The sequence below is a fragment of the Barbus barbus genome, assembly GCF_936440315.1.
Source record: "Barbus barbus genome assembly, chromosome: 23".
Lineage (NCBI taxonomy): Eukaryota > Metazoa > Chordata > Actinopteri > Cypriniformes > Cyprinidae > Barbus > Barbus barbus.
The window spans coordinates 8,272,570-8,289,025 of NC_136751.1; the positions used below are offsets into that span (position 1 = coordinate 8,272,570).

The 16,456-nt window shown below is 36.0% G+C and overlaps 1 protein-coding gene across 2 annotated transcripts; it reads right to left on the reverse strand.

Moving 5' to 3' along the window:
- Positions 1 to 746: 746 nt before the first annotated feature.
- drc9 (dynein regulatory complex subunit 9) lies at positions 747 to 13,965 on the reverse strand. 2 transcript variants are annotated; one of them, XM_079374816.1, is made up of 9 exons: positions 13,741 to 13,965; positions 7,820 to 7,971; positions 7,498 to 7,626; positions 7,315 to 7,396; positions 6,909 to 7,070; positions 6,435 to 6,509; positions 4,733 to 4,864; positions 4,505 to 4,606; positions 747 to 1,652 (listed from the first exon to the last, which is right to left on the reverse strand). In XM_079374816.1, exons 1-9 carry the CDS (start codon positions 13,837 to 13,839, stop codon positions 1,545 to 1,547), a joined length of 1,041 nt encoding a protein of 346 aa, XP_079230942.1. In that variant the 5' UTR covers positions 13,840 to 13,965; the 3' UTR covers positions 747 to 1,544. The 2 variants fall into 2 exon arrangements, with proteins under 2 accessions (XP_079230942.1, XP_079230941.1); XM_079374815.1 differs by having other exon boundaries at positions 1,184 to 1,652; positions 7,820 to 7,974; positions 13,741 to 13,963.
- Between the last annotated feature and the right edge of the window lie 2,491 nt (positions 13,966 to 16,456).

A 16,456-nucleotide genomic window follows, 5' to 3' on the forward strand; every position in this document is an offset into this window, starting at 1 on the left:
AGCATCACGTTCAAAATAATGCTGTTGATGCACGACATATTCTGACCACAAGATGTCGCCTTTCAGACATCTTGTACTAAATAAAATTAGAATATTTCAGATAATCTCACAATTTATGGTAGGTTACCCCATAAGCAGCCATTATCTTCATATGTCAGCAAGGAATGCTATTTTATTCACATTTGTATTATATCTATAATTTTTAGAATAAAAAGGTTTATTTCATTTATGTGAAGATAGCAATGTTATTGATATAGGATTTTGGCTAAAAGCAATGATTTAAAGTTAAAAATGTCTTGATAGATTTGTTGCTCCATTAGTTAGTATCAGTGTTGGGCATTACAAGTAATGCATTACAATATTGTGTTACTCCCTAAAAAAAGTAACTAATTACGTTACTTAGTTACTTTTTATGGAAAGTAATGTGTTACGTTACTTTTTAAATATGAGCAGGGCTTGATTGTTTTTAATACAAGAAGTTCTAATTATAGCAAATGTAAAAGCCCTTTCACACCAAAAAGTGTAATGAATAAACCTCAGGCTGAAGGAAAAGGAAATTCCCGTCTGTAAAGTAGAATGCAGGAGAAGAAGGTTCAACACTCTTCGGGAATAAAAAAGCAATGAAGCACAATTGTTAGTTTATCTAAAGTTATTTTTGGCTTATTAGTATGGTTGAACTGGATCATCAAAGGTCAGCAGCAAAGACATTGATTAATAAAATGGGATTAGATACATTTGTGTTGTTTAACATATTTAATTATTGCAGTTTGCGTCATATTCTGAATTTGCATTTCACTGTTTTAATTCATTTTGATGAATACTAAATCTGTTTTTTGCGAGTGGGATGAATTAATGCACATTCACATTTAGTAGGACTACAGTAACAGCATGTTCCCACAGCACACTGTCAGTCAAAAAATGGGAAAATAACTAACTCAGATATTTTCTTGTAAATTAAAAAGTAATGCGTTACTTTACTAGTTACTTGATATTATTACGTAACTCGCGTTACTCGTAATGCATTACCCCCAACACTGGTTAGTATTAGTAATGCGTGTGGATTACTTGTGGACTACTGTGATGTTTTTATAAACTGTTTGAATTTTTACTCTGACGACATCTATTCACTGCAGAGAGCAAGTGATGTAAAGCTAAATTTCTCCAAATCTGTTTTTTTTTTTTCAAGAAAGAAGACCTCGCACTATTTTAGTTCTAGTTCATTTTTATTTCCATTGTGTTTGTATATAAATCCACATATCTGTCTAGTAAAACTAACCTGTGTGACCTTTTAGAGTTCCCTATAATTAGTATTTCCCTTGGGTAAAATGACCAGGGGGTGTAATCGGTTCTGTTTTAAACTTAAAATATCTAAATATGCTGGTTGGTAATGACTCATGAACCATCTCTGAGATAATGAAGTAAAAATCTTAAAAATACACTTTTGATTTACAAACTCTTACTCTGCTGCTGCTCTTGCAAAGATTTGCTTGCCTTTTGTAATTAATTCATATATTGCAGCAACTAAAAACTTATATTGTCAGTCATTATTTCTTCTTCTTTTTGCCTTTTTTGCCACCTTTAGACTTGGATTTGTCTTTCTTAGGAGAACGTAGTCCTTTACGTACAAGAGTCCCTCGCCACCAGGCCTGGATCTGAAAAGAGATACATGAAATAAAAGATAAACAAGTACATCAAGGATTAGTTATAGTTATTGTTTTCTCCCCCATATTGCAAATTTATTGATTATTCTGTTTAGTTATGGGGGCCAAGCACCAAAAATGTGTAGTGTATATATATATTTTTTTTTATAGTGCTGTCAAACAATTAATCGCGATCCAAAATAAAAGTTTTTGTTTACATAATATGATTGTGTACTGTGTATATTTATTAGGTATATATAAATACAAACACATGCATGTATATATTTTAGAAAAATATATGTTTATATATCAAATATATTTATATATAATATAAAAAATAATAATATAAATATATAAATGTATATACATGTAAATATTTTCAAAAATATATACTGTATGTGTGTATTTATAGATGCATAATAAATAAACAGTACACACACATATTATGTAAACAAAAACGTTTATTTTGGATGTGATTAATCGTTTGACAGAACTTTTTTTTTATTATTAAAAAAATATATTTTAATTATTAAATGTGCAAGTATTGTTGGTGTCAATAATTTAACATGTTGACATGAATTTTACTATGTATCAACAGGATTGGTTAAAGGTTAGAAATTAAAAATTGGCACAACCCACAGCATGAATAATTTCAATTGAAATGACAACAAAACTGAATTTATTAAGTAAAGAAATTCAGCGGTAATACAGAAGGAATTACATAACTCTAAAAGCCTGTTCACACCAAGAAACATAACTGTAATGATAATAATTATAAAATGGATAGTTCTGGTCCATGAAACCGGTTGGTCCGTGATTTGTTTATGATAAAGCATGGATATAACCAACCTGGTCCATGGCATAAACGTACCTAGGGGCACTTTTTAGCAAGACTGTTTTTAAGTACCTTACTGCACGTTTCGCCGCAGTTTCAAAGAGAAATGTCCACTGAGTGGGGATAAAACTCTGGTTCAATACGTAAACCCTGACACGTTTGTATTATGTTGATATAGGTACGTATTGCTGTCTTTTTATGACGTTGCTTCAGGTACTGCGGGGGTTCAGAATTCAAATATCTGGGGACCGTCGCTAAAAATTAATGCTCTCGTGTTGGAAATATCCCCTACACCAATCCCAACCCTAAACCTACCCGATAGTGTTGACAAATGCAAAACTGATATAAAAACGCATTTGATAACGCAACCATGCTATTTGAACGTCCTTGCAGATTTGAAATGTTTTGTCGAACCGGAGCTCCTCACCTCTCAAGTGCGTCTCCGTACTCCGTGAGCTACCAAACAAACCTACTGTCTATGAAAACCCATAGATATGAAGCTGGATATGTGTGATGCTAACGTTCAAAAGCATCAGTTTTCAAATCTCCTAATATTGCTTTGAAGTCATAACATGATATTCTTCAAGTAATTGGGCAAAAATTACGCTTTATTAATCGAAACTCTGTAAATTTGTGTGAAAAGGAATAAACGGCGTCTGCGTTTTACTGCCTCTAATGTTAATTTATTTTGGAAACTGCAGTGATATGTATTTATTGGTACGTATTTCTCGTCTTGCTAAAAAGTGGCCCCAGGTATGCTTATGCCATGAGACCAGGTAGGATATAACCATTTTCCCTATCTTTGTATTACTGTGCAATATGCATCACTCTTAACCACCAGCCTTAGCAACATAAACAATCTATATGCTGAAAATATACATACCATGACCATGTATTATGTATTTAAGCAAAAAATAAATGTTTATTAATTATTTAATGAAGAATGAGTGACCTCTGCTGACGTTATGTCTGTGTCATCCACCTTTAAATGGGTCATGACCTTTTGATATATAAGAGGTAAAGACACATTCGCTGCTTTTAATATCTGAAGAATTAATGCAACAGGACACAGCTGATCACTTAGAAAGACCTGTGAGGCAACTGTTCCAATACTTATGCTCACATCAGATAGAGGGATGAAACTATAAAAGTGCTGAACTTCTTAGCTGGTAAAACATCTATGTGTTGAATCACCCAATAATAAAATGTGACATTATGTAGTTTTGTCTCATATTCATCTTTTAATCATATTTGTAAATGTCTTGACTGTACAGCCAACAGAGCAATTTTGACTTTACTGTTCCAATACTTTTGGAGGGCACTGTAAATCTTCAGATGCAGTTTGGCATCATTATAGCAAATTCATTGATGCGTTAAAAGATAACCCTTTTGTATATCAACACAAAATCCACAACTTTTTGTTGGCATAGTCTGAAGATGATCTAAATCAAATTTGGTGAAAACTGGACAAATGGTCTAGGAGGAGTTTGAAAAGTAGGCTTTTAACATAAATAAAAATGTTGGACAGGAAGTTCGGTCGACTATGGCAAAAATGGTATCTATGTTCTCGGAATGACCCAAAGAATATATTGAGTCCAGTTTAATTACAATAGGCTAATATAATCAAAAGTTATCAGCATTTTTGGAAATTTCATTATTAATGGTTTGTGGCTTCATATGAATGGTTTATCGCTTTTGACCAATAGGTGGTGCTGTTACCAAATTGTTGCGACGTGGTCGGTGTAGGGTGGCAATGGCACATACCGTTTGGTGTCAATATGTCAAAACTATGCAGAGATACTGCCTCAGACGCAGTTTGGCATCATTCCAGCAAATCCATGGATGCGTTAAAGGGGTCATTGGATGCAAAATTTACTTTACAAGTTGTTTGAACATAAATGTGTGTTGGAAGTGTGTGTACACATCCATCCTATAATGATAAAAATCCACCCAGTGTTTTTTTTTTTTAAATCAATATCTCAAATTTCCTTTGACCTACTTTACTAAAATCTATAAAGCTAAATGTTACCTTAGTTGCTGCATCTCTCTCCTTCTGCTCCTTCTCCAGCTGTGCACGCAAACGTTCCTTCTCCGTCCTGTCCTCAATGATAACTTCTTGCATTTCTCTGCACTAAGGTGCAAAAAGGTATTTTACAACTTGCCAGTGCTAATCAATACTTTAATCAAAAAGAATTCTGAAAGGAATTAATATCAGGAGACAGTAAACATGTAGCGCTCATTTGTTTAATATAAAAACCTTCTTGGACAGCTCCTGAATTCGTGCCTGGCTGACATTTCTTTTATTCTGCAGAGCAGTGAGCTCTTGCTCCTTCTTCTCAATGTCTTTTTCATACCGCTGGATCCAAAACTGTAACTTTTCCTGTAAGTTCTTTTAGGTACAAAAAGTTCAGTGACAGCAATGAATTCCAAAGGATTTACATTACAATATACAATATACTACTCATCTCATACTGTACTGTTTTTTTGCCTACTATACAGTAGAAAAATAAGCATATTCAGATGCAAGGGTAGTTCCAATGATCGTAAAGTTCTGTGGTTGGAACAATAACCTGTTAGAAATAGAATTTATTGTATGATGTGGACTTCGTGCTCTTGGGCAAAATAAGCACACTAACATGCAGTACATTCAATATACTTCATTCAATTTAAATCTATAATGAATTAACCATTAAATAAAGCTAACCGAACAAAAATAGTAACGTATTCCTCAGATGAACTGTTCATTACAGCAGCATTTTGGAGAAATTATAGAGAAAGCTTGAAGGATGCTTACATGTTAAAATTAACATCTTTCTGCTGTTTGTGGAAATTAACTATAATAATTTGGCATTCGTTGCAATCTTGAGTCTTGAGTTCATTGGCTAATTGGCAGAAGGTATTGATGCCATTAATGGCAGGTCTATATTGTTGAACCAACATGGTTCAAACGAGATGCAATCATGTTACTGCAGGTTTCAGGAAACCACCAAGACTAGCTACTTATTTTCTAAGTGGAATAAGTTTGGAACATCTTTCCTGGTAAAGTAGAGCAGTAAGGGAAATGAAGTGTTATTCGTCATAACCATTAAAACGAGGACTAAATTATTTAAATCAGGGGTGCCCAATCCTGCTCCTGGCGATCGATTGTCCTGCAAAGTTCAGCTCCAACTCTAATCAAACACACCTGCCTTTAATTTTCAAGCGAGCATGAAGACCTTAATTAGTTGCTTCAGGTGTATTTGATTAGAGTTGGAGCTGAACTTTGCAGGACAGTCGATCGCCAGGAGCAGGATTGGGCACCCCTGATTTAAATACAGTGTAAATTAGAAACCCATTTCTAAGCTGGTTTGCCAACCGCCATGAAACATTAAAGAAGAACACATTTATAGGTGCATTCCAAACACTTTATGAAAAAGCACATAGGTTATCATATAGCGTTTACCTAGGCATTATTATGCCAGGCTCTGTAATCCTGCTCCTGGTGAGCCAATATCCTGCAGATTTTAACTCCAACCTGCCCCAAAACACTTTCCTGAAAGTTTGTTGTGTGGGTGTTTTTTTATCTGAAGGCTGCATATCTTGGCTACAACTTCATAAAGCGTTGTTGAAGGCTGTCTGAATTTGAAGGATAATTGGAAAGCAGCATTCATTTTGCGTCCTTCTTTCAGCATATTTAGAAGCCTCAGAGGTACTGGATTAAGCAGGACACAACCTCGATAGAATGCAGCCTTCCAACTGAGAAGCATACAGTATTCGTGAAGACCTTTATTAGTTCGTTCAGAGTTGGAGCTGAACTCTGCAGAGCACAGTGGTACTCCAGAAGCAGGATTGGATGCCCATGCTCAACACCAACTAGGGTACCTTCAGTTCTCACAGGTACACAACCCTGTCAGTACAAATCTAGTTTGTTTTACAAAGCTTTATGAATTACACTAAAATAAAGTTGTTTCTTCACTCACTGCATGCTGTCTTTTTAGGAAGGTCTCCAACTCCATGTGAACGTTCTTTTCCTCTTCAGTTCCCTCTTGCAGCATCTGAGTGTGCATATTAAAATGTGTATTTATGTGGGTATGTTAGAATGATTGTAATTACTATAATTATGACTTATTAAACTTGTAATTTGGAAAATCTGAATTTATGAAATTACTGTAACCTGAACATATTGTTGTAAAAAAAACAAACTGGCAGTGTCTTCCACAGTTAAGAGTACCAAGGAATTGACATCTACACAATATGCCATTATTCCTTGATGGGCTTTTTTGTTCTTCAATATTTCTTCAATAAGAGCATTAAGAGGTGTGGCTCAAATGCTTTAATAACTGAGCTACATTTAAACACGGATAAAACATTCTGGGTTGACACAAGGGCATTGCTATAATAGAGTTCTGGGTAGTTTCAAGGGCACAAAATGATGCAGCTACATAGACACACACCCCAAATTCATCCTCCAGTTCCTTCTCTTTGTGACCGTTGAGTTTCAGACCCTGGCAGACCAGCTGTTTGGCACAGCTATTCACGAATTTCCCTTGTCGGTTTGACCGCACCCTTATGTCCTGTACCTGGTCTCTCAGGTAGGCCACCAACTCTTCAAGCCTCTGAGAAGAAAACAGTCTTTTCAGCAAGACTGCAAGCCACATGCAATTGGCCTAAAATATTTAACCAAAGTTTGTAGGTGAAGACGATGCAAATCAAGATCAACTTTGATACAATTGTCATATTGTTCAAACATCTCAGTATTATGCACAGTAAAATCACAGCTGTGGGAATATTACGTAAATGGTGTTAAAGTCCAATTAAATATTAATTAATACGTTTGTATGTAAAAGAATAGGTGAGTACCTCACACTCCTCTGCTTTTTGCTTGTGAATGTCAAGTAACTCTTTCTGCAGTGCTTTAATCCTGAGTCGACCCTCTTCCTCCCTACAGTTTATGCACAATGTGGTGTATGTTCACTGTTTTAGGTTATATATTAAAATCATCTGATATGTTGGGGTGAACGATTGGTCACTTCATGTTAAGACCTGTTTATTATGTCCAGAAGCTGGGCTTTCTTCTTTCGCTGCTCTTCTACTGCTGAAAAGAGACTCTGAAAAGGGTTCTTCTCCTGCAGGTCAACCATTAGCCCATTTATCACATCTGACACAAACTGCCTATATTGGATCATAGATTATATTGAAATGGTTTATGAAACATAATGAAATGTTGAAATCAATGCATAAAAATACAATAAAATGTGAGCTCAAACTCAAAATGTATGCAAAGTGACATTAATTGAAAAACAATAGCCAAACCTGTTAATTGCATATAGTGTAGCAACATCATACTAGAGAAATGTGTACTCACCTGTCTTTCTGCACTTTGGCCAGGTTGTCAGGAGTAAATGGCCTCTCCTGAATACTAAGTTGCTTTTTGGATTGGTGTAATTCTCCTGTGAAATCAGACAAACTGCTCCCAGCCATCAGTCGAGCTGTTTTCAGATGCACTTCAGTCCTTTGCTGCTAAATAAAGAGAGTGATATAGAATGTAGTAACAAATAGAAAAACAGGATTGGGAGATAAAACACAAGAAGGATGGCATGTTTACTATGAGACTATTGTTACTGTTGTTTGGCAATTAAAGAGCTGGACTAGTAATAACGGTTGTATTTTCAAACCCAACAAGGAACTATCCCTATTCTGTCCTTGATTAAGACACTTGACCTCAAGTTACAGCAAGTGGACTGTCTAATATGTACAATACAACTATTTTAACTTTTCAAGTTCAACAATGAACAGAGGCATCACTAGGCCCATTTTTGGGGGGCTTACCCCATCCACCGTAAGGTTTTCACCCTCATCAGACTAAATTGCTTTTTTCAAGGAAAAATGGAACGTGAAGACATACTGTAACAATTATGGACTTTGGTTTGTGTTCCTGTTCTCCGGCCTTAGTTTGGCCATTTCTCAATATGCGTTCTCCATGAAATGTGTGCCTCAGGTCCCAAATGTTTCTGTAATGGCTGGATCCCATTGATGTCCCAGGCTTCTGTGTTCCATGTGATGTTTTCTGCTACCAGCAGTTCAAGAAAAGATCTCCTCCTGCCTTGGACATCCCAAAGATTGTAAAGGCTGCTCCGGAGTTTGAGCTCCCAGTAATGTGTGCTCAGGGCCCCAGATACTCATGCCAAGACTGTCTCAGTGCTTTCTGTATAGGTTGCTCCAGTTCTAGAGCTCTTTATCTTTGCTGCCCTGATACGAGTGCTCCTTAAAGTTTCTGTGGACACCCCAAAAGTTCCTGCAATAGCTGCTCTGGTCTCTGCACTATCCACCATATCATGTCCACCCGACACCAAAATTTACTGTCATTCCACCACAGAGGTTCCCGCTACTGAGATTTACTGCTACTTCCTGCTACTGATCAAGATTCCTGTAATGGCTGCTCTAATGGTCTCTGTCTGGACCCCCTGCTACAAGAGCTCCCAAAAAGTTTCCCATAAATGCTGGCTCGGAATTAATGATGACATTGATGAGACAGTGCTGCCTCAAATTTACGTTGAGTTATGTTGTGACTGTTTATGTTGTATGTTAAAACCCTATGAAATGTGTTTTCCTAAGTTCTAAAATTTCTCACTCTGTTCTTTATTTCTTTATTTATATTTTATTTTGGAGAGAATTTACAGAACATGCTGTTTTGTTCAAGGTCACGGCATGAGACATTGTGCCAGCACTCCCTGTCTCAGCTGCTCTGGGACCAGAATTCCCTATTGTTACAGGGCTGATGAGACGTACGGATCCATATGCAAAGCTTTATTATTAAACATGGTCAGAAACAGGCAGGGTCAGACAGTGGCAAACAGGTATGGCAAGGGCAAGACACAGCAATCCGTGGAGCAAGCGTGGGTCAACGATCGGCGAACAGCATCCAAAGGGGCAAGGCAGAGAGATAATCCAGAAACGAAAGCAATAATCCAAACGGGGAGCGAACACAGTCCAAACAGCAAGGCAAAGGGGTAAATCCAGAAAACACGGGCAGTGTCAGACACGGAAAGGAAAACAAGGCAAGGCAAGACTATGAAAACTATAACGCTTTGTAAGGTAGCAGGCTAACAATACTCGGCGGTGTGCAAGCGCAAGTCCCAGGCTTAAGTAGTGAGTGGTGGTGATTGTGAAATGGTGATCAGGTGTGGGTGTGATAATTGAGAACAGCTGTGCGTGATTAGGGAGTGCAATGGATGGTGGGAAATGGAGTCCAATGTGCTTGTGAGTGAAAATAGTCACTGTGGTGAACGGGTGACCTCTAGTGGTGGTTAACCGGGAGAGCATGGCCAGGATTTGTAACACCTATTATTCATTTATGGTGATATAAACTATTCTAATATTCTAAAAAAAAGTTTTTAATAATTATAATTATAATAACCCAGAAATGATAGTAGTAAAATTAGAGGAATAATACTCACTGTCAGAAAGAAAGAAAAAAAAAATATTGCATGTTTAAATGGAGGAGCGATTAAAAGAAGAAAAAGATGCAAAAGGTCAGTGACATATTTTCAACATAGGTAGAAGCCCAGAGTTTTCAGTAAGCTAAAGTAAGAAACAACACAGCTAGGAGGAACAGCCATCAAACAATGGCTAAATTTGGATGAGAAATAGTCTAAAAAATTAGAAGACACAGTTGTATCATAGCGCTATGAAAACAGCTATACAGCTCTGTATAACTACAGTAAATAATCCATAGAAAATAATCATGGATTTTAAATTAACAATATGTGAATTAATGTTATAATTTTGTTGCTAGCTCTGTGGCTGATGCCTGTTGCTCTACTGGGACATGAGCGAGCATCGGCCAAAACAGTGACATAACGTACAAGATTGAACGAGATTCACTGGCATTATGTAAAGAGATGAGGCAGCCTAAAATCACACTGCCTCAACTGTAGCCTGCTTTTGTTCCCCACCAAATCGTTCATGTGCTGTGCCTCATTTTTGGTGGCAAATGGTATTTTGAAATCTGAAATCATGAAATCTATGAAATTAACTTTTTCACTCACTTGCCAATTTGGCTACTAAACTTTACAGAAGGAGAAGGCTTTCCTGCTGGACGCTCCTGTGTCTCAGTTAAGGCTTTTTGGCACTGTTCTGCACTGCAAAGCAACAGTCAGCCGCTTTCTGGCAGTTGATTCCCCAACGGGCTCAAGAGCTTCTGTTCTGTCAGTTCCCCTGTGTTAGGCATATTAGGCAACAACATAGCAGTGCTTGAATGTCTCAAATCTCATTCGTTTTCTCAGATTTTGCTGACAGCAGATTGTTTGTTAACTAAAAGTTAAGATGAACATAATCTGAAGTGTCAAACAAAACAATTGACGATAACACTTGTTTAACTAGACAGAGAATATAGTTGTCTATAAATATTGCATAATTTAAAGAACATAATGATACTGTTTGCAATCGTAATGTAACATACAGTAGAATACAAGATTAGAACTGACTGGGGCTGCAAATTAGCCATTGGCTAAAAGCCTGTATGTAGAGCATCTGTAATGTTATTCTGCATTGTCCCTGTTAAATAAACAACTAAATAAGTTTGCAAGTGTGTATCTAAGTGAACACACTCCAATGCGTTCCAAAACTTTTATTCATTCAAATTCATTCTAAATCATGCTAACAACATGTTAAAACAATGCTAGAAACGTGTTAGAATGGTAGCATGTGCTAACAACATGCCAGTAATGTGCTAGTGACATGCTAAACCATGCTAAACATGTTAGCAACGTCTAGCCAACATAGCACAACACTTTTATCTTAGCAATGCCTAATTTTTTTTGGTCTGATGAGGTCTAATTGTGTCTGAAGTGGTTTATTAAGGACTGCACTAATTTCATGTGGTTTTATGAGTGCCTGTTGAGGTCAAATGGGGTCTGAAGTGGTCTAATATGGTCTCTCTGAGTTTTTATAGGTTTTCCTGTCTTCATCTGTAAAACCTTCTCACTTCAAGCCTTTAAAACTTATAATCTTATACTTTCATGCCAGCCAACACAAGGTTTGTCATCAAACTTTATCTAGTTAAACATTCTGGGCCTCATTTATCAATTTAACGTAGAAACGAGCGCAGATCCAAGTGCACAAATCAACTTATGACAGAGATCACATGTGATACATGAAACATTCGTATGCCGCCTGTCAGAATGATTGTGAAAATATTGCTGCAATATCATGGTCATTTGACTTGACTATCATGCCCCTAAAAACAGCCCGGTTTAAAAGCCTTGCCCCTAGAGTTACGACATGGAGAAACATAACACAGCCAAAAAGAGGAAAGAGAAATTGCTCCAAAAACATGCATTAACCTTGTAATTGCAAACGTTAATGTATATTAAAAACCAGTAAATATAGCAAAACTTTTCCAAACATTATAAACATACAGCCTATTTAGTTCCCCTCGCTCCACAACAATAGGCCACCTTAAATTTAATGGTATTACAGAACATGGCATTCATTGTAATAAACGTCAAGATAAAATAAACTAATTTACAGCAAAACTGAAATGGCATTGGGCTCAAAAGCCTCTCTCGTTATGCAAAATATATTTTGTGTAGCCCTATTTATTTTATTCCTTTTATATACTTAATTTCTCTATTCACAGAAGCATCTTATTGGTAATGTTCGCCTAATGTGCTTCGGTTGTTGGTCAAGAAAATAATCGAAATGAACAAAATGCTGTCATAGTTCTCCTCAAGTTTTACTATGATGCACGCAAGTTTAGGCTAATTACTCAAAAACGTGTGTACACAAGTTGTTTGGCATAGTGACGAATGTACTTTTCTGTCGTACGTTCATTTTTAAAGGTGACCTATTATGCCCCTTTTAACAAGATGTAGCCTAAGTCTCTGATGTCCCCAGAGTGTGTATGTGAAGTTTTAGCTCAAGATACCCTACAGATTTTTAGGGTGTGAGCCAAATGCACCATTTTTGTGTGTGTCCCTTTAAATCCAAATGAGCTAGTTCTCCCGACCCCCTTTTCAGAAGAGGATGGAGCTTCAAGAGCTCATGCTCTGGCATACAAATAAACATTCCACTATTAGTACAAGCCTGTTATCTTTACAGAAAACATACTCATTTTAAAAGTCAGTCATCTGACTGTACTCTGCATGTGTGTTACACAGATGAGGAGCACGGCACAATAGAAATAACGACATAGCTGGTCTCATGGTGCCTTTGCACGCTATCACAAACTTCTCGCTTGTTCCACTTGTTATTATGAGTTTGTCAAATTGAAGCGGTCGACTTCATATACTTTCATATGCAATTTTTAAATACCACATTCCTATTTATGATCATTCTGGTAGCACGTGGAGGCAGCATCAGTGAAAACAGGCATAGCTTTAGCAACATTAGCCTTGTCAATTGCCAAGAAGCAATTTCAGAAAGGCAATTTGGAAAACAAAATATGACTTCTATTTTTGTTGGTGCATCCCAAAACACAGCACTTGTAATACCTCTTTGGTGCTGACATTATCCCACCGGTCACTACTGTGACCATCAACATGTTTACTCATTCTATGACCACACTCAACAAAACTGAATATATGTGAATTCATATATTAATACTAGACACCTTAACGATATCGGCCAGGTTTCCTAGACAGGGTTTAGCCTAAATCAGGATTAGGCCATAGTTCAATTAGGAAATTTAAGTAATTTTCATAAAATAAAAAAACATTAAGTTACTGGAGAGCATGTTAAGACAAACCAAAGGCACTGATATTATTTAAGATCAGTCAGTGCAAGTTTCTTTCATTTGAAACAGCTCAGACTTACATTTTAGTCTAGGATTAGGTTTAAGCCTTGTCTGTGAAACCGGGGGAATGTGTACCAAAAATCTTTGTCATATCTTTATGTTAACATACCTTACTAGCCATTCTGCTCTAAGTTACTCCAACTGCTCTAGTCATGTGACATTTTGCACTAATCATGTGAAACTGTATATTTAATTGCGACCCTTTATTTTTTCCATATTTGCAGGAAGTGCACTAAAACATCAGCCAGTAAGGTTTTTAGAGCTTTATAAATGAAAACCTTTTTGGGACCCCGGTGGGATTAAATGGGTTAATTACCTTTAATGGTGCAACCCACCCAAAAGGAATAAACATCCACAGGCACCAAATATAGCACACAGATCAATGTAACATTAGCAGATGACAAAATAAATTACAACGTAGTTACAGTACAAATTGCGGTTCTTTAAACAGAAAACTATGTGGTTGTTTTAAGTTTTATGATGTTACTCACAGTGTCCGCTCCGGGGCGTATAATGTTTCCTAACACTGCCAGCTGATCAGCGCAGTCCTGCAGCACAGCACACGCTCCGAGCACATCTACAGACATCATACTGCTTAATCTGACCAAACAGATGGGAAAATAAAGAAAATAACAAGTAACGGTTTCCTTTCTATCAAGCTGAAACAACAGAACGTGATAAAATAGCACACGTGCTGCCGTAGCTACGGAGTCCGTTGTCATGACAACACTTGTACACAGATCATATGTACACATATGTTGGCTACACCAGATTTGATGAATGTTACTTTACTTACTTTACTTTTTACTTTTGTCATTTAGCAGACGCTTTTGTCCAAAGCGACTTACAAATAAGAAAAAGTAACTAAAACTAAAAAGTTACAACTCTATAAATACTATCTACCCACATATTTAAGAAAATAAAGAAATTAAATAAAATTAACACATGCATATAACAACAACATTTCAATAATAAACATATCAATGAAAAAATTAAATAAAAAGCTACTACTATCCCTTGCCGGTGTCCCTGCCCGGTGGAGTCGCACGGTAGAGTCGATGGTCTTTACACTCTTTACTTTTTTACTTTTGTCATTTAGCAGACGCTTTTGTCCAAAGCGACTTACAAATAAGAAAAAGTAACTAAAACTAAAAAGTTACAACTCTATAAATACTATCTACCCACATATTTAAGAAAATAAAGAAATTAAATAAAATTAACACATGCATATAACAACAACATTTCAATAATAAACATATCAATGAAAAAATTAAATAAAAAGCTACTACTATCCCTTGCCGGTGTCCCTGCCCGGTGGAGTCGCACGGTAGAGTCGATGGTCTTTACACTCTTTACTTTTTTACTTTTGTCATTTAGCAGACGCTTTTGTCCAAAGCGACTTACAAATAAGAAAAAGTAACTAAAACTAAAAAGTTACAACTCTATAAATACTATCTACCCACATATTTAAGAAAATAAAGAAATTAAATAAAATTAACACATGCATATAACAACAACATTTCAATAATAAACATATCAATGAAAAAATTAAATAAAAAGCTACTACTATCCCTTGCCGGTGTCCCTGCCCGGTGGAGTCGCACGGTAGAGTCGATGGTCTTTACACTCTTTACTTTTTTACTTTTGTCATTTTGCACAATATATTTATTTTATAGTTTCATATTCATCGTTGTAAATTCAGCAATCAAAAGCCTCTTTTTTCCGTGGTACTTAAGGAATTAGGTATCTATATAAGCACCATTAAGGAGAGTACAAACAAAAAAGCTGTAAAACGGTGTATCTATTTGGTATATTTGATTTATTGTGATTTAGTAAGGCGTTTCATTATTTAATTTTATTTTATTTTTATTTGTGTGTATACCCTTGGCACTTTTGTTCTGTATTTGTTCAAGCATTAATAAACAAGCATTAATAAAATAAAAAAAAAATAATAATTTATTCAGATGTCGTCAAATGTTAATCGTGATTTTAAAGGGCATTTTTCGTGTTTTTAAATAATGTCAATGTATTGTTGTTAGCGTCGTTATCATTTTTATTTAATTTTATTTTTGCTTTATATTTTATGATTTCATGTAAATATATATATATATAAATAAAAAAAATATTGCCAAAATATAATTTAAATATATGCTAAATAACAGTGAAGCTCAATTAAATACATTTTGAAATTATATATACTGTATAAAGTTTCAAAATTTTTTTAAACCAAATATATTTCCAAATGTATTTCAGGGACAAGAAAATGCATTTCCAATAGTATCTGGCATTTAAGGTAAATGCAAATGTGGATGAAATAGCCTGCGCCAGATCAAAACTAGATTCATGTGTTGTACTATATATTTGAAAATAAATAGTTTTTGCAATGTAGGTGCAATTTACAACTTTACATCACTTTACATCTTTTTAGTTATTTATTATTATTTTTGTCTTAGCATCTCCTGTGAAATCTCCCATTAAAACAAATTTACCTTTGCCTAATTTAAAAAAAATGCTAATAAAATAAAAAATGTTGCAATTAATCTTGACATGGCCTGAACAGTATTTTCATTACAGCAGAGGGCAGCAGATCGTACAACACAGGGCTGCGCATGTCAGGCTGTACCAAAAGAACCCAGAGTTCCCCAGAAGACGAGCACGTGTACCAGTACAATTATGATAACATTAACAAGTTTACTCTGGAGCAAGTGAAGTTCTCTAAAACATGATTCATTAATAGTTTTCTTCCAATACTTAAAATGTCCTCAAATGTAATTGGACATGTTTCACAAGTTCTCCATGCTCCACAGATAGTGTATACCCACCACAGGCCATGGGCAAATCACAGCTGTGCTGATATTGAGAACACCAGCACTCTTGCTCATGTGTTAATGTGCCTTTTAAATTGCAAATGCTTCTCACAAATGCCCCTACCATTTGCAAAGCTGCCAGAACGACTGACAAGCCAGCAGGATATTTATATGGTGAAGCGTCACGGTCACACCTGTTGTCAAAGCGGCTGGATAGACCCTTGCCTAAATACATTCAGGGCAAACAGATTCCATAGGAAACCAGGTTAATAGCATGTGGCTAAATGGTGAACGGAGTATGATTGTTCGTTTTGTTAGTCACAGAAGTTCAGTGGAACAAACACAACCAAAATGTAGGAACAGCAAGACATTATGACTGTTAATTATGATGCTATAAATA

Bases quoted from the DNA above. Each gene is read 5' to 3' on its own strand.
- drc9 (XM_079374815.1), bottom strand. From the start codon at position 13,839: ATGATGTCTGTAGATGTGCTCGGAGCGTGTGCTGTGCTGCAGGACTGC. The intron at 6,510-6,908 runs GTGTGTGTCTAT...ATGCACACTCAG, and splicing joins AACTGGAGGATGAATTTGGG to ATGCTGCAAGAGGGAACTGA. The intron at 4,607-4,732 runs GTTTTTATATTA...TTTGCACCTTAG, and splicing joins TTCAGGAGCTGTCCAAGAAG to TGCAGAGAAATGCAAGAAGT.